General features: G+C 42.3%; 1 protein-coding gene across 1 annotated transcript in view; it reads left to right on the top strand.

The window, feature by feature from the left end:
* The window catches only part of LOC311426563 (netrin receptor DCC-like), a 357945-nt gene that overhangs the window by 174985 nt on the left and 159327 nt on the right, over positions 1-23633 (top strand). Inside the window, exon 6 of the mRNA XM_084502992.1 lies at positions 22193-22347. Within this exon, the coding sequence (XP_084359118.1) occupies positions 22193-22347 (155 nt within the window). The remainder of the gene's footprint in view (positions 1-22192; positions 22348-23633) is intronic.

Below are 23633 nucleotides of genomic sequence, written 5' to 3'. Positions count from 1 at the left end.
CTCCGGAGAGCCGCCTGCTCCTTGGTGAAGCAGCGTGATCGCTTTTTCCATCTCCTAACAAGTGCCTCTTTGAGTGCTTCGTGGAGAATAGGCTCTGATTGCCTCTGCTACGTGGTGGCAGGAGCTGGTGCCAAGGTCCAGGGGCGGGCAGCGAGGAGCTTCACCTCCCCAATTCTGCTTCTTGGGATTGCTGGGGTGCTGGAGCTGTGCCCTCTCCTTTCTTCGAGAGATATTTCTCCAATAACAAAGCCAAACATTTCCCGCTGGTGAATCTGACTCCGTTTTATTACTCAACACATGATTTCAGAGAGGCGGATGTGTGCCTATTTGAAAGAGAAGCACAGTTTGAAATAACTGCTGGTTAGATATTATTTTAATGTGTTTAAGGCTTCACGCTGAAATCCTCGTTTCTATCTTCCTGCGCTTCAATAGGTGTTATTTCCAAACTAGGGGTTGGTGTCAGGCTCCTCTCGTGTTGGCAACTCCCACGTCGCCGTTGCAGCACCGATGCGCTCTGGTTCCGCTTCTTAATTCCAAACTTTCACCGTTTTCACTCTTTCACATGAAGTAAAATGCCCTGGGAAAGGGGGGAAAAAAAATCCTATTTGAAAATAGGTTGGGTTTGAGTTATTTCAGAGTTATTTCGGGTCCGTTTCTCTTCGTATTTTCCTTCTGCTAAGGAGAAGAATGAGTCTGCCTTCCCGTGCCCTATTATCTCCTGGCTGTCATTTGAGCCCCCGAGACCTTTTCAGGACACGCTGCGTGGGATACCCATGGGTGAAAACTGATCGTCAGCCTCCGAGGTCCTACAAATTAAGATCTGAAGTAAGGCATCTGTGGGCTTTGATTAAAGTTTACAAATGGGGTTCTGCTAGTAACTGTAGACTGGAGTTATCCCAGAGCGTGCTCCGGCCCCTCTAATTTCCCAAATCAGAACCAAGCGGAGGCGGCTTGAAAGTTTCCTTCGTATCACTTACATCCTGGGATTGCTTAGCCTGAGAGGATGACATCAATCTCTTCTAACGCTGTTCGAGGGCTGAGTTAAAGGAGGAAAGGCCCGAGCAAGGTTAAGGGAGTTGTTTTTCCGATTGAAATAAAAAATATTTGAGCCTCAAGGAAAGAACAGCGCGCGGAGGACTATGCCAGGAAGATGTGAAATAAAGAAACAAATCTTTGCACTACGTGCAGTTCCCTTTAGTAGATGTCAGGCTCCTCTAATGACTTTGACACCCAGAGTACCAAAAGTAGAGCAGTTCATGTGTAAAAGCTGTTTTGTGGTTCAGATAAATGATGTTAGAGGACCTCTGGCAAGGCTGCCCCGTAGCAGCTAGGTTACACCAGCGAGCTGCTCCAACCTTGTCAGCTCTGCTGAAGAAGTGTTTGAAGTCGTGGGCCCCATCAAGAAATGTCTGGCAGCTGGTTTGGTTCAGGCAGGGCAGGGCAAGGTTTCTGTGCTGTGCCCTAACAAATGCTGATGACCCCGGAGAGCTGGAGGAATTATTTAGGTTTTCACATCACCATACCGTCAGGCTGGATGTATACATCACTGCCATCCTAATTCCTAGGATGCGCTTCGTGGGATATATAGGATGGTTACAAGACTCCAGAAGTGAGCATGGGTAGAGGTAAGGTTTGCTTTACCATCCTAATGTGTGGATGTCCAAAAAAAAAAACCCAAGATATTTGTGAAAAGAGCGTGTTGCGCCTTGGCTGCCTGCTCACAAAGAGGCAGCGAGATCAGACTGCGTGTTAATCTTGGGGTACCAGAGACACGGACGCAATCATTGAAAGCTGGAAGGTTGCCGGGGTAATGGGGAGAATTGACACTGAAAAATATGAGAGCAAATCTTCCCTAAGGTCAAACGCGGATGGCATGGGCTGAATATGCAGAAGGCAGGTACAGCGTTCCCACCGGAGGCCATCAATTTTTTGCTGCGAGCTGTCAGTTGGATCAAGAGCCTGCTCCATCACCTGGTAAGGGCTGGAAACTTCACGAAAGAATCCATCAAGACACCGAGGAGTTGGTTCAAAAAAGACCGATGGGTGGAAGCTGTGAAATATAATTCCAAAGGAGAAAATGAATTCGGGAGGCTGCTTTAGCTGATAGTCTTCAAAGTGGAGGCTGCTGAAAGAGAGGCAGGCCCCCAACTTGACACCGCTTGTGAATTTTTCTGTATATTTTTAAAGGAGAGTGGGGACAGTGCAGTTTGGGAACAATGACAACAAACCCGCTGCTGTAAAACTGTCTCTGGGCTGATGTACGAGATGGAAGAGATTAGATTTGCAAGAAATTTAAATTAGGTTTCTAACACGCAGCGCTGCCAAATAGGAATTTTGCATCCGGAAAATGCTCCTGGCAGGAGCCCACATCGTTCTTGGCCAGGACGGGAAGCAGCAGGGATCTTTGAGAGGGGATGATCAGGATCTCATGCCCTTCCCCGGGTGAAGGCAGGGGCAGGATGAGAGCAGAGAAGGGCAGCGTGTCGCCTGTCATCTCTGCTCTTGCTCTTCGGATGCACAAGAAGTTAGATCCTGCCTGTAGGAAAGGTGTTGATGAGGCTGATATTTACTTTCTGGCTGATTTTTTCCAGAAACCCCAAATTAAAAAGCAATCTTAGTGCAGCTGGCTTTCCATTTCCAGCCTGAGTATGATCGCTGTTATACTGGTGTGTCTGATCTTCAAAGCCAGAGGCTAGGCTGGGAGGAAATTCCCTTTTTGTCAGTGCTGGCAAGCTGCCATTTGTTTTTGTTTTGTTTCTATCTTCACTCATCCATCATCCCGGACGATTTGATTTGGGAATTACTCTGCCGCTTCTGTGGAAGCTTCGCTTATTCCCCGGGGTTAAAAACGCGCCGGTCCTTGGCACAGAATGGTCCAGAGAGGAAATGTGTCCCCGAGATTGTCCCTGCTTTGGTCTTCCTGCCACTCCCCCTCAGTGCATGACAGCAAAGCTTTGATTTAAAGGCCATGGGAAAGAGTAATGGAGGTACAGAGTAATCATAAATTTTCTGCTCTTCGTTTCCTGTTAGTAAAATCTCTTGGAACTGTGCATTAATGTGGTAAAATGATTTCTTTCACCTTATGCATGAAATTCCCCAAATTACCCAGAGTACAATAAAAACAGAGATGGGATTGTCATGATAACACATTTCTCTCCTGTATGGAAGGCAAGAGACATTTACAGACACTGCTCTAACAGTTTCATTTGTTCTTTTATCACCTTTTGATACTACGGGCTCTAGAGCTACAAGGAGATATTAAACTAAAAGAAAATCAAAGTCATCATCAAGGTGCACCTTTACAGTGATATTACTATCGCAATCTGACAGCAATCCGGTCTTAAACCAATATGATTTACACACGGACTCTAAGGGCAAGAGAAGTTGGGTTGTTTTGTATTGGGCTTATTTTAATGAGGAAAGGGAAATACGTGCAATCCTTCAAAAATGCTGTCGGGGAGCAGTTTTGTCCTTATATTCCTGTTACCAGATGAAGATCTTCAGATGTTGGTGTTGTTGGGATTGTTTGAGCTTCCCTGTGGTGGTGGTGATGTCTCTGGTGGGAAGACGCAACGAGGCCAGAGGAACATCTCTTTAAAGAACGTGACAGATGTTTTCTTAATCAAATATATCAAGTATTACCATTTAAAATTTGCTTAGAAAGTGATTAGGCCCAATTATGGGATATTGCCTCATACTGGTTTGGTTTTCTTTTGTTAATGTGGCAATTAATCTTTAGTAAAAATCTAATTCATCCCTGGGCTGCTTTTATGCTACGATGGGTTTGTCTAAATCGAATGCAACGACCCCCCTGTCTAATCAGATAAGTTCTCTTGATTTACTGTAACAGCAGGTTTATGGGGTTTTCTTAGAGAGTAATAACATTTTCGTCACGAGTTTGGTGTATTTAATTATTGTTACGAAGAGATGTCTAATAAGGCGGTTACGGCTTTGTTAGTTTTTTTGTCTTGAAGTATTTTGGGGGCTATGGAGCAGCATGCACTTCACAGCACTCGTTATTGCTCTGTAAGCATTTAAACAAATGGGATGGGCATTAATGAACAATATCCTCAACTCTGACAAAATAAGTGAATGTCTCTTTTGCATGAGCTAGTGGAATAAATGCAGCCTTGACATCTAATTATTGCTGCTGAACGAATAAAATCTTTTACACTTGCTTCGTTTCAGGTGAAGTAAGTCTGCGTAGCACTCCCCTAGCAGCAGAAAAAGGAATTGAAAATGCCCCCAAGTGGGTAACTAGCAGCTGTGGGATTAGATTTGTCCTTTTCAAGCAATGTTTGGACACGGATGTGTTACTGATCAGTCATGAAGTCGAACCCTGAGCACCGTTTCGACCCTCCTGGCCTGCTGGCACCGCGCTCCTTCCCCCTCCTTATTGCCGTGGCGTTTAAAGCTTGGTGTTTAATGGACTCGATTCGGGCCTGAGCTTGCTTTGACAGAAAGCAAAGAGCCTCAGCCTAGGCCTGCCGACATGGCAGGGTGGCCTGGATTGATGTGGTGCTCGACATGGGGGATGAAACCAGCTACGAGCCTTCTTGCCCCAGCGCCTCCTGAGGAGATTGGCCATGTTGTGCAGCAGTAAGCTGGGCCCGGCAGGGTGACAGGCCCTGAAACGGGCTTTTAAATTCAGTCTCTTCCCAGCAAAGCGGCCACCTCTCAGCTGTTTCAGTCAACTGAAGACATTGAGCATGTTGAATCTCACAGCTTGTGGCTCCTGGGTCAGTTTTGTGTCCTTTCTTTGTACTCCCGTGGTCGGGTATCTCTGTCTACCTCAACACAGGCACCAGGCATGGTGCTGTGGTAGCAGCCTTAGGCTGTGTAGTCAGGCAAGATCAGTCCCTTCCATCTCCTTGATGTCCTTCTTTTTAAACATCTAAGGCTTACACGAGCTTTTTTAAGCCACCACGGCGTACTAAGAGCTCATATTGAGTCTTTTTGAGACCTCTGGATGTTAAACATGTTGCCTGAGGTCACAGAGCGAGCAAGTTCTTGTAGCTGCACGGGATATCAAGGATTTCGGCGAGCCTTTGGTGAGCCATCAGACCACCCCAGTATCTTTCAGGATGCCCTTAAGTGCATGCCAGCAGCTCATCTATTTTTTTTTTCTGGTGTTGTGCTTTTATTCCCCTGTCATAACAACGAAAAACTGTGGCTTTAAAGATTTAATAACCGTGGCGAAACAGGATAAATACATTAATAGGCTGGATCCCATATATTAAATGCCTGTAAAAATGTCACCGTTATGAAGAAAATGTGCTAAAATCATTTTTGAAAGAATTCCTGTGAAGGCTGGGATCACAGTATGAAAAATAACATGGTATATTTGATGTAAATAGATTGGTGGATAGATGGAAGGCGTTTCAATAATTCAATTTGATTGTATAACATCTAATCTGCAGGAAACCAATAACTTGCCACTTAAAGAACTACTCATTCCTCTGAAAAATCTTCAATAAGCATTCTATTTAGGAACAATTCTCATTTTATGTTCGACATTTTCTTGTTTTTATACTTAACAATTCAGGATGAGGCTTGATGCTTTCCACATTTATTTGCCCATGCAGCTTATCTAGCACCTGAAGTTGTAATTCCTGGTTCATGAAAATTTGATTGCTTTAAAAGCAGTGGCTTCTGATAGCTTAATGATTTCTTCTTGCGGTGGAATAAATTGCCACAGGTAGGAAATACCTTTCAGAAGCAACAAATGATTTTCAGGCAGGAGTCATTAGGAGGATGAAAGGCTGGTGGAGGACACCTGGGCTCGGGGTGCCAGCCCTTTGCACTGCAGCTCTGCACAAGGTGGTGCTGGGGTGGTGAAATCTCGAGGTCACAGCACTTGTTGTCCCCTAGGGTGAACAGCCAGATCTTTTCGGAAAGGTTTCTCTGCTTTAATGGAGGAGGAGGTGGTGTTTTGTACCGTTCGCCACAATTTAATGATAATTGGGTGCAGGTTCTTGTTGAAAATGTGTGTCCAGCTGCTGATAAAACAGAGAAATAAGTAATAAATATGGCTGTGGGATGGGCTGCTCCGTGCCCATCCTTCCATGCCATTGCCACTGGGGTAAATCTTAAGAACAAACCCTTTCCTCTGTCCTCTGAAGTTTCTTCTGTTGCGTCCCAAATTGCAGGCTTCATCTTACTGTTAGAGGCGTTTTTTGCATAATGTGCTTTTTTCCTTTGAAGTATGGCTGGCTATCAAAATATTTGGAATATGGAACTTGATTTCTCTCAGTTACGCTCTAAGTATGGTAGACCAAATTATATCCTTACTGTTTTAGTTGATTTTTATTTTAAGGCGCTTGAATCAGAGGTGAACTGCATCTTGGGTTTTACTTGAAAATGTTATCAGTGGTCACAATCCCTTAACAACACAAGTTGCTGATGGTCGAGATCTGAAACTTACTGCAAGAGTTTAGTGGATTTTCATATCCTCATTATGTGGCTGTGGGACGCGTGCCAGTGCATTTAATTAAGAAAAACTTTGCTTAGAGTAGGTTTTTGACTCATAGATGACAGCAGCACTTTGACCAGTATTGTTGCTATTGGGTTTTTACTCCAGAACCATTAATTTTAGCTGTGCAATGCAGCTCCCGTTAACGTGGAGCCCTTCTTATGGCTATTACTCAAAAACCATTTGTTTGGTACTCTAAGCATTTCTTTCCTGGGCTGCCCATCATCCTTGAGGAAGTCCCAGTCCTGACCTTAGTAAAGCCTTAGCTGATCTTGTAGGTTCAATGATAAGAAGACAAAATCCCAGCTGATTCTCTGAGTTGCAGGAGTTACTCACATCTGTTTGGGTTTCTCTGGGATTTGCCCACAGCTTCTGAGAGGAAGCGTTGTTCGGCATGAGCTGAACATCTGGGAAATCTACTTTTTCCTTTGAGCTCCGTTACCGTCGTCTCATCCAACCCTGGATAATTCATTTAGCATTTCTGTGATTCTTTCTCCCCTGTGTGTAATGTGGTTAATAATAGCTATCTCAGAGGAGCACGGTGAGATTTTAATTTATTAGTTTTTTTTTTTTTTTTCTTTCCAAAGTACTTTGTGACTCTTAAATGGAAAACCGCCATAAAAGTGCAAAGTATTATTGTAATAAATTAATGTGCACGCTCCTTTCAAATTAATAGCCAGATTGTGAGCCATTTACTCACAGCGGAAAGTGTCCTAATGCTGTGTGAGCAGCTCCACTGATTGAGACGAGCTGTGATGGCAGGACACACAAGCAAAACTTGAAAGTATTTTACAGGAATTATATTGCTGAACTGGGCTTAGGGGTGCCAAGACTTTAAAAACAGAGCTTTTAAATTATTTTAGTGATAGTCTTGCTTCGTTCAGGCATCTGGAATTACTTTCCTATACAGTGATGTCCTAACTGAGAGCTTCAGTTTTCTGGGTACAGTTTTCCAGTTCTATAACTAGGATAAACACCCTAGATTTATTCGTGAGCATATGCTCTGTAAGGTTGGGTCTGGAAAGAGTTAATCCTCCCGTACTCGTAGTGGTTTGATCTATACAGTATTTAAGACTGTCAGAGTATTGAAATAGAAAATATTATGGGTCTGCCTGCCTTCTTGGACTGCAGGCATTAACAAGAATAATATCATGCTCTGATTTTACAGTGCTTTCATGACATGTATTTTGAAATCACTTTATTCCAAAAAAAAAAAAAAAAAAAGAATCAATATATACAAACTGAAGCAACAAATGCCCGATAAAATGGAGTTTAATAGAGCTAAGCTATGGATTCCCCAGTAATTGCAGAGAGCATGCTGAACCACGCACCCAGATGGGTAAGAATTAAACTCGTTTGGCTTCTGAAGCCCTGGCTCGATTCATCGATGAGTCCTGCAGCAGGAGCGATGTGGCTCACACGGCCAAATAAATGTGGGATTTCCATGAGCAGTGCTCGTAGCTGCCGAGAGGAGATGCCCACAAATCCCAGCCGTTCAGTAGTTAAATATCACGTTGAGGTTTTCAATCCAGCAGGTTGTGGATTTCCTCTCCTTGCAGCTTACAGCCCGCTAGTGAAACAGAGCAGGTTCTCGACAGTCTCCCATCCATGGTAAATACTGTTTCTGTTTGATGAAGACAATGACTGCCAAAAGGTCATTTAATATCAAAGCCTAACCTTTTGCTTAGGTAAAGGGAAAAATGGTTTCCCCGGTTCTGTCTTGAAAATCCCGAAGAGAACTGATTCACAGGGTTTCCTAATGCTGCTTTTACCGTGTGTCGGTGGTGAATAGCATTGATTTGGGGGAGCAAAGAAATATTCAGCTAGACTCCATCTAAAAAAGCATCACCGTGGTTACAAAAGGTCCTCAAGAATTGAGGGTTGCTAGATATAATGAAATATGTAAAAAAAACGTGCATAAAAGGTGGGTTCCTTAACTTAATCTGAACGTTTCACATCCTAGGGGCAAGCATGCTTGCCCAGTGGATGTCAACCAGGAGAAAAACCACCCACGAATTCCTGGCTGCCATTGCATTGTGCAATTTCCACAATCAGTGAAAAGATTTTCCCTTTTAACTCTTCATATTCTTCTCCATTCAGATGAGGTTTGTTTGGGGTTTCCCAGTTTTGGTATAAATAACTTTACTGTGCTTGTAGGACCATCCGTGTGGAACAGTCTTTATCATCTTTCCCTTCAGAGGTTGAAACCGAAGGTGGAGATTTACTTTTTGGCTCCCGTGTTTATGGTGTTTGAGAAATTGGCATGATGTATGCAAATGAAATCGTTTTGCGAGATTGTTTCATGAAAGCAAATCTTCCAGAGTGGGTAGGGTGGAGCGGAGCCATCTGCTTAAGGATACGCCAGATGAGAGAAAGCATCGGTGAATTTGTTAAAGCGGAGAGCTGGAAGAGGCAAGGGATTGCCTCAATGTTGGCTACGGGGTATTTAAGCTCCTTAGCATCCTATATTGATAACACAGACTCAGCATTTCTGCTGCAAAACAAACACATTGGAATGTTTGCACATTTGAAACGTGTGCACTTCTCGGATGAGATTGTCAAAGGCGAATGACGCGTTAAAGGTCGCGTATTTTCTCCGACTCGAGGGATGCCAACCTGCTCGCGATCCTGCGTGCCCGGCAGTCATTCTGCACACCCCAAGAGGAGAAGCTGGGTTCACTTGTAGTCGTTTCAGCCCATTATTGCTGAAATTTCCTTTAAGCAGCACAACTGCAGAATATTCAGTGTTGTGGAGATGAGGATCAGATGGTAAATGGCTCTTGATGTTTGTCGAAAACACATTTTCCTGGACAAATGTTTGATGAGGTTGGTGGTTTTCTTCCCTACCTTACTTCCTAAATCTGTGACAATGCAATTAAAATCAAATATATGTAACATTTTACATTCCCTGGGTGAAAAGAAAGTAGAAGACTGGCTTTGTCCCATGTTTTTTTTTAACTCTTTTGGAATAAAAAAAAGTGAAATACTCCCAGTATTTTTCCCATTGGACTGGAAAGTAATCCCATTAGGAACATCTTACCCAAGAGCTCATGAATCCTGTTTGGGGTGGGCAATGCTACATGAGAAAGTAATGAAAATAGAGATTCCCAAGTAAAATGACTTATACATTTAATATATAAAGATACTTCCACATACTCAATAAAATGGATGGAGAGGGAAGTAATTAAACATCTGATTATATCACAGCTTGAGTAATGAGTCGAAATTAGGGTCTTACACAAGATTTTTGTGGCTTATTATGTTCTCCACTCTGGTTTGGAACTTGCTTTGTCATCTATTTCAATTTTGTGTCTAATGAGAAATAATGCAGCCGCATTCAGGAGGTTTTTAGGTTTCATGGTTATTGGGAAAATTACATGAAAACATACAGGCTAATATAGACAAATGGGAACTAAGTCTGGAGGCAATGAACCAAGCTACAGAATACATGCGACTATAATAGGAAAATCCTTGAGGCCATCATTTTAGCTTTCTGATAGAGTCAAACGGCAAAGATGTTATTGAGATCCATCAGCAGAAAGGAATATCAATCATTAAGGTCACGGGAGAGCAGAGCTGATGTTTGTATGAGCTCCACGCTGCCCGGGGCTGGCAGAGGAGGAGATGCTCTGTTAGGGGAAGAGTAGTGGAGTTAGTTTGGTCCCTAATTCCGATACTGGAAGTCAGCCAGAAAATCGTTAAAAATAATAATAATGTGTTAAAACAAAAATATTTCGGATGGAGAACTGATGAAATTGCTGCCGTTGTATCACGGATTACCGTTGTATCACGAATACCGATCAACAGTGAAATATTTCCCAGGCTTTATTAAAAACTTGCTACAAACCCAACCTGCAATTTATGTGAGTTCATATCCGCTCGTTTTTTAACCCAACCTGTCTTTTTTTTCCCCCTACTGGAAGTTGGGCATCAGGGTTTTCCGGCGAAAATAGCAAATCCCCTCTGAGAGTTGTAAAGCTTTGTATGGTCATGAGCATCGGCTGCTTTTTTTCCTTCATCTCAGCTTTTAAATTCCAGTGCAAAAGCTCCTCAACATTATTTTCTCTCCTAGGTTTTTGGCCTTCAACATCTTTTCTGTTCATCCATACCTCTTTTTTTTTTTTTTTTCTTGAAACGTTTTAGTTTCTTTAAAAAAAAAGAAAAAGGGAAGAAGATTAAACTTTAAAGAGGATGAAGACGAAAAGCAAGCTAAAAAGCAAGCTAACTCCTCTTGCCAGGAATCGGACTCGATGATCCTTATGGGTCCCTTCCAATTTGGGATATTCTATGATTCTTTGAGAAGAAGTCTTTTCAGTAGATGTTCATTTTCGTAGAGGAGTGAAGCTGTGGATTGCTGCCAAGCGTGCATGCAGTGCCTACTGATAATACAAATTCTGATGGAAGTCATTAAGAGAGGGGGAAAAATAGGAATAGAAAAGGAGAAAGGCAAACCCATTGCTGCTACTTAACGGGTTTGCCCTTGGGAGAGGCATGCAGAGCCTGAACTGTGGAGTTTCTGTGCACAGCTCTGTGAGTTTTAGTTGAAAAATTGGTTGCTGCTGAGGTTTCTTGCAGTTTTGCTCCTACCCGGCAGAGGCAATGGTTTTGTGTTCTCAACACGCATCACGGTGATAAATTGTGTTCCTTACATCCCCCAAAGTGCAAGAGATTTTGATTGATACACCTAAAACCCGCACCGTTTTTCCTAGTATTTCCTTTTTCAGCTTTCCTTTTTCTCTCCCGTACGTTTGTTAAATTCCTGAGTCCTTCCAGGGGCAAAGCTTTAACCTCTTTGTTGCAGGATAAGCCTTTTTATTTGCGTGCCAGCCAATTTTTCCCTTTAACAGCTAAATATGTGAGGTGCTGATGGGAGGAGTGACAGCTGTCAGAGTGATCGGTATCGTATCTCAGCAGCCGAGTACTGAAGAAGATGAGAATTTAGCCTTGTGCATAAATTAAGGGTTGAGCAATTGCTTGCAGGATGAAAGAAGCAGCCCAGTGCCTCCCTGTTGTCCTGCCTTAAAGGTGTTTTTTTCCTTTGGAAAATAATAAAGTTTCTTCAAAAGGATGCTCAGTGGGGGAAATTCCTTGCTCAGCACAGAGCCTGTTTTTTTAGTATGTTAGATCCTGCGCAAACCCTCAAGGAAAGGAGCCCTGCTTTGTGTGCCAAGGTGAGTTTGACCCCCAGCCCGTGAATCCTTGCTCTGTTTGAGCAGAGAAAATGAAATATATATTATTAAAGAGGGGTCAAGAGCATTACTTAGAGTAGTAAAGACTAATCCCGGTAATACAGTCGGAGCCTGCAGGTTTGGGATCATGCCGGTGGGACCTTAGGGTTAGAGATGATAGCTTTTATTCCTTCTGTCAACTGCTGAGAACACAAGAGCTGCAAAAATGATATTGCGCTGCTTGTAAATATTGTATCTGGAGGTAGGAGATAACTGCATGGGGGAGTTTCGTTCCTCCTGTTGACGTTCGTTCAGGATCTTCAATGCTCTCCTCGTGAAAAAGGTGTTGCAGGTGCTTTCATCCTGCTCGTGCTCAGGATAACTCCGGCTGCGGGATGTCCTGTTTGAGTTGGCTTGAGTTAACACCACTCCTGTAACCTCACTCAGCCCCAGAAATAGGTGCAGCTGCAGGCTGGCTTCACACGTGGAGTCAAAATTCAGCTTACCTAGTAGATGCAAGGACTTCACGGAGCTCCTTGGTGCACAGCCAGCTTGGAGAGTCGCAACAAAAGGCCAAATTGCAGATGAGGTGAGCTGTAATTATTATTTCCTGATGCAATCACACGCTGAGACTTGCAGAGATTGAGCTAAGAGATGATAAAGGGTCAAAATAGTAAAATGTGCCAACATTTTAGAGGTGCTAGTTGTACAAAGACATAAAAAATGTTTGATGTGAGGCGTTATCATGCATATTGACATCTCTGTCCTAGAGTATCTGGAGGTAGGTCACGCAGGAAAATCCAAGGGGAAAAGTCAGCCCCTTCCCTAACTTAACTTTCAGAGCACGTTAGCCCTGAAAGCTCTGTTGGGATGGTAAAGTCCATATAGACAGATTATAGGAGAATGAGGTCCATATAGACAGAATATAGGATAATGAGGTCCATATAGACAGAATATAGGACAGTATTCCCTGGGACCAAGGGGAGAAGGTGGATGATGCATTCAGAGCACAGCAGGGCATCAAAGGAGCTTCAGCGAGAGTTAAACAGCAGAGCAGGAAATTCGCTGAGTACCTAAAATAGACGTTTTCAAACGTCTCATCTCAAATCAGCCTGTCTAAATGTATTGAATTCGAGAACTTTGAAAGGACTGTTTGAAATGTCTGAATTAAAAATGTCTTGAAAGTAAATGTGGAAATAGTCGAACGTCGTGGAAGGCTGGAGGTGAGGTTTGGAAAGGCACATGGGGCTGGGTTGGGGATGCTCACCCCGGCAGCCACATCAGATAACGTGGTTTTTGAATGCTTTAACATGTTTTTTTTTTTAATATTTTAACACGTTTTTCTAATATTTTGACCCATAACCTGGAAAAAAAAAAAAAAAAAGCACAGACCAAATTCACAGCTCACACAAACACGTTGCTTTGCAAGAGCAGGATTGATCCCAAGCAGGAGAACTTGAGCTGGGCATGTGGATGTGTACCCTGTACAGACTGGGGGCTTTGCTGGAAAATACAGACTGGGGAAGTGCTGAGAGTCGAGGCTGATCAGCTGAGCATCACACCCAGCACTTGCAGCAGCAGAAATTGGTGTGCGATTGTGGATTTTGGTAAAAACAAGACCCTTGAATAAACCTAGCACGTCCACACCTAGCACGGGGGAAAAACACTGCAGAAGAACTGCATCCGTGGTTCAGGAAGGAGATTTAAGTGATCCAGGCATCCAAGGTGAACCGTGACATTGGTTAAAGGATAGGAAAAGATGCTGAAGATGAAAGAGCCCCTTTTATTTCTTTGATCATGATCTGTAGGTGTCTGTGCCAAGAGCAGAAATACAATAATAAAGAGCCTTACGGCCTACCTGACAACGACATGAGGAACATCCAGCGTTGAAAAAGGACAAGTTTAGACTAGAAGCAAGATAATATTTAAGAAAACAAGAGTAAGTAATAGAACAAGGTACCGAAAGTCGTGGTGTGGTTTGTATCTCTAGGAAAAACTGAATGAGATTCCTAAAATATACGCAGTAATCCAAAAATGAATTAATTCACAGAAGTTTCACTCTGCTTTATATGCAAGGTCAGGCTAGATCGGCTGCCAGCTGCTTTAGCGCTGCCCTTCTGGAGGTGAATGGCAAACAAAAAGCTGTGCTCGTGGGTCCTGGAGCAGGTGATGTGGCTGCTACTGAGACGACAGCTCCTTGATTTCTGTTCGGGTGAGCGCTGCGTGGATACCTCCCTGCCTTTTATCCTCGGTGACCTTGAATTACTTAAAAATCATTTGCTGCTTTTGCGTGTTAATCGAATTAGAGCGTGCTGCTTCTTTTCTGTTTGATCAAATTCAACCCCCTCTGCCACGGCATGAGTGTCCTGGAGCGCCTGTAGCTGCTTTGGGTCCTTTCATCTCCGTGCTCAAATTCTGGTGCTGAGACCAGAGGTCATCCTGTGCCAGGGCAGTGCATGGAGAGGGAGGTTTGCACCAAAAGCATTCTTGTTTTTTTGAACCAAAAGCATCCATCAAGGGAGACGAGCACTGAAATGTCTAAATTAGAGCCCTGGCATCACACCCTGCAGGCTGCTGCTATCCTGTGCTTTACCTGGGGGCTCGGAAATGAGCAATTTCTCATCCATCTTTCTGTTTTTTTTTAATGGAAGGGAGGACTTTTAATTACTTCTTAGTAATGATGTCTACATTCCTTGTCCTTTCACTAGTGGCCCAAATCTTTATTTTCCAGGATGCATCTTTTGAGCTTCTGACCTCAGTCTGTGTTAACGATTTTGTTTGAATGAGACGGCTTGAAAGTTGATATTTAGTAGGAATAAATGAAATAAGGGTCCTCCCATTAACTTGTTGGGTAAATGAAAGTATAGTAAGTATCAAAACAGGCTGCAGTAATGTGCCCAATATTGCGTATTGCTATAATACATATTCTGTTTCATCTATTTGCTCCTCTGTTTCTCATTTTCTTCTCCCACAAGACAATGTGATAAGAAGGTGATTGAGGCCATACAGATAAAGATCTCAAAAAATAACTACCTTTTCAGCACGCTTTCTCAATATGCTCCTCTTGGAGTGTGACGAAGGGTTGCTGTTCTTTAATACTGGACTTTTTCCAGCCAAACATCTCCCCCCCAAGATTTCAGGGGCTGTCGGGCGAACAAGGCAGTGTGGGATTTGAGTGGGTAAACAGCTTTCTGTACATTTTGGGTTGTTCCATAAATGTTCCATAAACTTGCTGGAACACCTGTGTAAAGGGTATCGATGTGTGATCGGTTGGTGATATTATTTTTTGATAAGAGAAAGCAGTTAGGAGACCAAGAGAATGAAGAAAGGAAAACAAAGATGGGCTGCCAGACTTTTTTTATTATTATTATTATCATTATTTCTTCGATTTTTTTTTTCACTCCAAGCATGGAAGAGGTGCTCCATGTGAGAGTGTTTTTATTCTCATGGTTTTGGGATGTGACGATGAGGCTGGACAGGCACAGGCCTATATTCTGTCCATGTGTGGACTTGACTGAGTTGCTCAGGAAATCCAATGACCTCTACTGATACAAAAACTTCAATTTATGCTGGTTTTGTTAGGAAAATGTGCTGATGAATTGAAACACTGCATCAGCCAGAAGTTTTGAAGGCACCTCCTGAGAGCACCTAAAGGTGAGAGCATCTCCCAAGGTGTTGTAGTTTTATTTCTTCCTTCTTCCTCTCATGCTCACAGCTTTCATAGCCCTTTGCTGGGCTCTTTCCAATACACCCAGGTCTCTCTTGTACTTTGGGGCCCAGAAAGTCCCCGAATAAACCTGGGAAATCCGTGTGCGGAGAGGTGGCTGTCGGTGCCGGCTATGGAGGGGAGGGAGTCTTAGATATACACAAATCTCCCAGGGACATCTATTAATTACACTGGCTTTTAATTATCTGTCACTGATACTTTACATGACCTTGAGCGAGTCATTTACTCCGCGTGTGTGTGTATCTATCTGTAAAATGTTTGTGAATTATTTAATGCCTACAAATTGGTTTGAGATCCCAAAATGAAATGCATTATCGTTGCAATTACCGAGCCTGGAAGCGTGGTGCTTGCTGGTGTCAGCCCGAATCTCAGCAAAGAGCTCCAGGAAAGAGCGTTCACTGGTCCTCAACACACCACAGAGATCTGGAGAGCCATCATCCTGCCCTTATTTGCCTGTCTAACCACAAAAACATCCTATAACCGGGTTATGTGAGTTGAAATTTTGCGTCTCGTACAGATACGGAAGAGGAAAGTTGGTGGTGAGGTCTTGAGATGTTTGCTTTTTTTTTACGATGAAACAGGTTGGTGCTCAATTATCTTGAATTAATAGTTCAAGTAGTTATCTTGAATTAATTCAGAGCCATTGTATCCTTCCCTTTCTTTAAAGGGAAAGAAAAAATATATTTTTCGGAGTCTTGTTTTCCCATTAACTTAATGCCCATTTGGGCTACCCTTAGGCGAACAGACAAAATACTTATAAATAAGTAAATAGAGATAATTCAGCTCTTCCTGCAGTTTTTTTTTTTTTTCAGATTTTTTCATGCTGTTTACTAAAACCTGAGCTAATTGTCAGTATTGTATTAGCCCTTAGCCTCCTCTGTGCTGCGTGTGCTGCTGTTTTACAGGAGTTGACAGAAATAACGTTAATGCATCCGAAGATAAAGTTTGTCCCAATACACAATTATGAAATGCTCGTTTGTTCCCGGGCCAGATGGTAGGTGGTCAATAGCTGCTGTCTGCACCATAAGTCATAAAGGCAGCAATAAAATAAAATCTTTAGGTATTTAGAAAGTGACAGATATCTGTGACCTTAGTTTTCTCATCGCGGGCTGTCTGTTATCAGCACGTCACATAAAAGCCACGTTTATTATTAAATAAATAATATTCTGTGGCCTCCAGTTGGGCATGGGTCAACGTTTGTACCTATTAGAAGGGACAAGGATGTTTTGGTTCATTTTTGTGGTTTTTTTTTCATTCAGTGGTCATATATAAAACAACGTTTTAAGGGGGAAGAAGTCGTCTTTCCATGTCGAACTTCTTTACGAGTGGGGAGGGGTTTGGGCAACAAAAGAAAACAAAATTGGAACCAACACGGAGACAACACCGTATTTTCCTTATATATTAGTGTCACCTTTTCTCCTGTGCTGGGGTGAGGGGCTGGTGCCTACAAATCAATGAGAAAATCGCTAGGTTTATTTAGATAAGATCAAGAATTTTACCTTCAAGTGTAGTGCAGGTCGTTGTAGCGTTGCAGAAGGATTTCTGCCTTTGGGAACAAGTGGGAGCAATGCTAAGCTTTGCTTTTCACTGCATTTTCTGGTGTATTTATAATATAGTAAGTGTGGTTTCGGTTGCGTTTATATATATTAAGTATTTATAAAACTGAAATTGTGTTTTTCTCTAAGTGTCTCATCAGCGTGCTCATTGATAGGGGAACATTTAGTAATGTAGGCAATAAAAATCAAAGTCTCTTCATTAAATTATTATTTTTTTAGAGAGCACAGCAGATTAGCAGCTTTTTACTTGGCTAAAACTGATGGTTCTCTGCTCACAGAGAAAAACTGGAGATGTTTTCTGCCCTCCAGTACCTAGCAGACTCAATACCAAGAGAGATGCACGTCGTCATGTAACAGAAAACAGAGGAGGGAAGGGTTTGACTACAACGCCCTGACGGAGCTGCACGAGTTGCCTGCACACCTTCTACACCTCTTTCATGCACGCCTGACCACGGTGATGTATCGCTCGACTTTTTGGTGGCTCAATTCTTTTCCTCTCGGGAACCGCGAGCTGCCGCTGTTGTGATTTTTTTGTAGTAACGATAGGAGCTGACCTTCACGTGGAGAACTAAAGAAGCATGACGATAATCTAAATCATTAAAGAAGACAAGCCATGCCTTTATTTAGGTGAAGAATGAAGTTTTACATAGACTAACAGCGTCGTTTTTCTTTTATTTCTTCAAGGCTGGTCTGAGGGGAGATGTATTGATATCATATCGCCTTCCTGAACGTCAGGTGCAGAGCATAGAGTCAGACAAGGGTACCGAGCTGTGGCAGGAAAGAAGAAGATGGGAATTTTAATCTAGTTTTTGAAGACACATTATTAGGTATCTATTTATTTATTGCCTCGTACTCTCTCCAAAGAGCTCTTGTATATTGTAAGAGCATTCGTAGGCCCTTTTTTGTGACCTGTTGAAATAGTTTCGGGCTTTATTTTAAGCCCATGGCTTGTGCAAGCTAGCAGTGAAAAATACGAGGGCCCTTTTGGAAGGATTGGGATATAGGAGATGACAAAGGGTCCCTTTAAGCACACGCAATTGAAAGTCTTCCCGTTCTGCAGGCTGACAGGGTTGGGCACTCGCTGACAGCAGTTATCTTTCTTGGGTCAGTAGGACCACATTCCTTATTCAAACATGCAAAGGGAAGACGCTTCGCATTAGAAAACGCTGACATTTCTGAGGTAAAATTGCTTCCTCTTGTCGCAAGATCAGCTGTCATCTCGCAAAAGGTATTTCTAGAAATGGGGAGGTCAGCCCAACACCCAACGCTCCACGCTAGCTGTTGCTGCCGGCAAGGGCTCGATTAGTCCCCATGTCTCTTCTACAGGCTCATTACGACCAATCTTTGACATTCTTCTGAATAAATGCAGCCTCTTGTGCTCCTGGGAGGGGAAATCCCACTTGTTTGAAGCAAGGCTCGAGACCCCAGAACCTCCAGCAGTTTTTTGCAGCATCGCTGGCTTCTGTCAGAGCCCCTCAGAGCTGTCGGGGGTCCCCTGGTATTCTATTAAAACCCCAAATCTTGTGGATGTCTTTTACATGTCTGATTAACCTTTTGGGTTTTATTTTTACTTCCATTTTTTTTGGTACAGCACACAGCATAAAATATCCTCAGCCTGAGACCGGGGCATTTTTTATGTGGCTGGGTTGCTGTGAAATAAGGAAAACGAGCGCTTCGAAAAGTGTTTTCATTCCGATGAGGTCTAAAAATGGAGCCTTCTGAGTTTTCATCTTAAATTATTTTTGTCTGAGGATAGGTTTTAAGGTTTCAACGGGGCAAAGGACGATATAAGGATACCATAGCGCAAGGCTGCTGAAATCTCGCTGAACTTGAGCTTTCCACCCATTCACAGAAACCTTCTAAAAATATATATATATAAAAACTTCTCTGAAAGCTCGTAAGTTTTCTGGTGGGAAAAAAAAAATGCCTGCGGTTTCTTCAAGTTGCCTTTATATTGCCACGATATAATTAGAAGGAACACGAGCAACAAGCAAGCATTTTCATTGCCTTTCCAGCCCAACTCACCAACCTCCTCCATGTACGCGGGCCTTTGAAATATTCAGCACAGAGCAAAAGAAGGGAGCGAACACGGCAGCGCTTGGCGTTTATTGATCTATAAAATATTTATGGCACGTGTATTTATGGTGCTTGGCGTTTTATATGTATGCATAACGTATATAGAGCAGGAGTCTGAATGTGTTACATCTGTCTGCTTTGGCATGTCGGGGTGTCCTTATTTGTAGCGTCTACCTGTGTTTCGTGCTGTCTGATTTGCTTTATGGAAGCTGGGATGATGTCTTTTGAAAATAATACACCTACCCCACTGCATAAAAGGTTTTTGAACACACGATAATTATTAAATACATTTGTTCTGTCTAGAAAAATGCCAACAATTTTTTTTTTTTTTTTAAATAGAGGGAAACTGGGGAGGGGAGCAGCAGTGACCCCGTGCTGGTGGAGGGAGGGCAAACCTTCGGGTCAGGGTCCGTGAATGTGTGCGTCAGAAAGAAGAACTGGCAGGAATCTGTGAATTACAAGCCTCTAAATTAATTACAGGCTTCTGGTGACACGGCAATAAACCATTCTAATGAAGATTGAGTAGTTTATGGTTTTGTCAGAGCTCTGAAAAATTGCGGGGTTTGTAAACTGCGTAGATAGCGGGGGGTTTGGTGTGAGCTTATTGAATAAAATATACTGGTGGAAAGAAGCTAAAAATGAGCATGTGAATTCGCTTGCTTCTTAATTTTTAATTCAGCTCTTTGTTACACAAACAGCTTGTTTGCTTTCCCTTGAACCGAGCTATTCAACGCTGATTATTCTCCGCTCTGCCGCTGTGTCTTTTTGTATGTCTCTAGTGTATCTGATGTTATTTAAAAAAATAATAATCTCAATCGTCATCCTCATTACCGGTGTTTCCCTATCAGTGATGTTTTTTTTTTTTTTTTTTTTTTTTTTTTTTCCTGAAAAACCTGCAGAATTTCTTGCATGCTCCTGTGGCTGTGGGGTCTTGAACCTGTTGTGCCCCCCCAAAAGCAGGCAGAGCCTTCCTGACCTGTGCACGCACCTCCGTGGGAGCCTCTTCAGTAGGAAATTAGGCAGCTAAGTTAATCAGGACAGCTCATCAGGTTTAATTTGTGCACACTGGAGTTGATCGGAACCGGATTGGGAGCTTCTAGGTATCCAAAACTGTTAGGTGCGTGGAAAATAAGGCTGATCTGAAAGAGAACCAGGGAAGACTTGACATCGGAGCAACGCTGAGGGGCCCAGGGCTCGTGCTTATTTGTGTAGATAACTTAGCTCCAAAGCAGAAGCAATTGCTAGAAATTAAGAAATAGCTGACACGATAGCCTTGCAGTCTTAATTTGATCTTGTTTTCATGCATTTTGTACTGTTTTTAAATAAAATAATCAAATTTTCTCCAAAATACTCCTACCTTGTTGTGGACGCAAGCTTGGAGAGCCCTCCAAGGATTTGTCGGGAGTGTATGATGAAAGAGATGGCATCTCAAGGACTCTGCTGTCGTTTATTACCCAAGCTGGAAACTGTAATGCCAATAAGGGCAAGTAAGTGATTGCAGGCAGAGTTATGTGGGTAAGGTAGTTAAATGCAGCTGTGAAGAGCACATCAAGATAATGCTTTGGTCACTTGCACGACGCTTCTGTTGCTGTAGATGGTTGGGTTGACTCATGTTCTGCTTGCCCCATGAGATTTTAAGGTCTGGTGGACAACTGGAAGACGTTAGTCTCAGTGGAGACTGCTCTAAGTCACACCTAACTCATCCAGAAAAACTGGGGGGAGTTCTCGTGTCCTTTAAGCTGTACGTTGGATATTCTCTTGATTTGTGACGCTGGCAGAGTGCTACGAGATTAAGGAAGCGCGTGGATCATGCCAAAATAGGAACCAGAGAAAACCCTACTGGAAACTCGTCGTTTTGCTTGCACGGAAGAGTTTGAAGCCTAGAAAGCGTGAAGCCGTGTACTAAATAGGAAGCTGGAAATCAGATCCTAAAATACTTACAGCAGACGTGCTCCTCTGAGAGCCCTGGGAGGCTGCAGAATTTGATGGTTTAGCTGGGGAGTGTGCTGTAATCCTTGCAAACCTGGCGTCCGAATTAGGGATGCAAGGGCAGCCTCGACTGTAACATTTCTTTAGCTTCTGCGCAATTGATTTTATAATCTTCACCTTCTTTTAATTTAGGGGGGGGGGGGGGGGGTTTGAATATTACAGCTTTATAAATATTATAAGCAGACAGCAGGAAGGATGGCTCAAGAAACACAATTGGATTTTCTGTCTGAAATGATAAGTCGTGGATGGTACTTGGAAATTTAATCCTTTCTGGCTTCCCGAGGACTATGGATATTCAAAACCATCGTTCCCCTGGGAAAGCTGGTGGGAATGCTGATATATTTTTTTTTTTGGTGGGTGCTCTTCAGTTGGATGCGAGGGGAGTGGGCTCGTCAGGACGGTGACGTTATGAGTGGTTTTCCTCAACTTGCTAATTTCTATTGTGCTAGTGTTACAATAATGATGAAATTAAATTAGCATATCGTATAGCATACTGAAAAGCTGTGAATACATTACAGTAATGCAAGGCAACAGATAATTGCTGGCTTAATAAGTATTCCTTCTCAGCAAAGATAACTATTTTTTTCTTCTTCCATCACTGGGGACGGATTTCCTAGTTATTGATTATCTCTTCATCTTCTATTAAACTCGGTCAGAAGTCCTGGTTTAGATGAAAATGTCTCTAAATGCTCCTAATTCTGTGTTGCTTGCCAATGAACTTGTCTTATCCCTTTACGTACCTCTCCATACGTTGACTTACAGTCTTTGTTAAGTTAGCAGTTGGCATCCAATCCTTTGAAATGAATGAGATTTAATTACCCTCCTTCCTAGAGATTTATTTATTTATATTTTTATTTATTTAATTTCCTACGATCAAGTTACTTTTATAAAATTTCGGGTTGTGTGCACTGGAAAACAACTTGCATGTTTTGTAAATTGAAGTTCAAATTCTTTCTTTTGGCCCCAAAAAATGAACAAAAAGGCTAGAAATGAATATTAAAAGCAACCATTAAGTGCTCTCTCTAGAATAAACGTTTTCCCTAGTGTTTCCTTGTTAAAGGTTGAAGAGAAGAATTTGAATTACAGATGTGTTTTCTACCTATTTCTGATATTTTTGAAGGCTTACTGAAATTATTTACTTGCTAAACCTTTACTTGTATTTACTCATCGCCGCTTTCATTTTTCCCCCCACCTCTTTTTGTAGTTCCACCATGGTTTTTAGTTCGCCCGTCGAATCTTTATGCCTACGAGAGCATGGACATCGAGTTTGAATGCGCCGTGTCTGGCAAGCCCATCCCTACGGTGGAGTGGATCAAGAATGGAGAAGTGGTCATTCCTAGCGACTATTTTCAGATAGTGGTAATTCTCTAGTTTTTTTTTTACTCACTAATGGTTGAGATTTTTTATCAAGTTGGGAAATGTCTTCTGATACTTGACCCAATCATTGCCTTTGCAAACTTGGAAGCTTTCCCAAACAAAATTTATTGTGCCTCCTAGTGCGAAGAAGGAGCATTGCAGCAAGATGTTATAGCAAATTTGTTGATGCTGTGTCCCAGATTTAGGGAGATTTAAACACTTCTTTTTGGAGAGATATAACAGTTTGTGATCCCAATCTAAATTATTGTTAATAATATCGTTTGCCAAGTGCTAACGACTTCCTTACTAACTATTGGCCTTGGAACAGAAATACTAGATCTCTTCTCTAAGGAAGTCAGACTCACGAGATTGTTAGGAATGACAAACGATGGCTAAGGTCGAGTGCAAAGGTTCACTGATGAAGACAAATTTTAGTTTCTCCTTTTAAGTACAGATCTTTAAGGTTTCAGGGTACCAGAACAAGCATTAGGGAACACGTTGGTGGTGCTCCACAGAGTTACATGAGCAAAAGATGCTTTTCTTGGTAATTTTCACCCGTTGAGTCTCCCTGCAGTAGCTTCAGGTTTGTTTCAAGAAATACTTTGTCTAACTTATGGCTTGGTTGATGAGAGGAATTATTTCTTACACTGATTTTGTATAAATCAAAGGGGATTAATAATGAGAATAGTTTTCTGATATAATTAGATTTTTAAAGAGAATTTTTGCACATTCTCCCCAACGTAACATCCCCATGCAGGACTCCCACCCCTTTTAGTTTAAATACAGCTGTTATAAGCTTAGTTTATGCTGAGTTTTCCAAAAGCATTGATCTCCTGAAAGCAGTGCCACTTGTAAATGAGCTGAAATATTGGAAAAGAGCCCCCAAAATCTCAGTGACAGTGAAGATGTCCATAGGCCACGAGATGTGACTTGTTCATGGCTTGGTTCAGTGCTTTCTAATTTTTCAGCTTGTAACCAATAACATCTTTTAATTACCAATCAAAAAAAAAAAAAAAAAAAAAAAAAAAAACAGTTTTAATGTGGTGTTCATGCACGATAGATACACTCTGCCATACGCAATAGTAAGTTCAACTTTTTTTGATTATTATACATCATTGCTCGTTAAAAAGCAGCCAGAAGCGTTAAGCTTCCAAGGAAAAGGACAGCTCTGTTGCTGTCATGGTTATGTGGTGGTGGAAAACTGTCTCACTTTTAAATTATTGTTAATAGAAGGCATGTTTCAGCCAGAGCACACCCCTCACTCCTTTTTTTTTTTTTTTTTTTTTTTT

Source organism: Aythya ferina (assembly GCF_964211825.1).
Source record: "Aythya ferina genome assembly, chromosome: W".
Lineage (NCBI taxonomy): Eukaryota > Metazoa > Chordata > Aves > Anseriformes > Anatidae > Aythya > Aythya ferina.
This window is presented reverse-complemented; position numbering and strand designations above follow the sequence as displayed.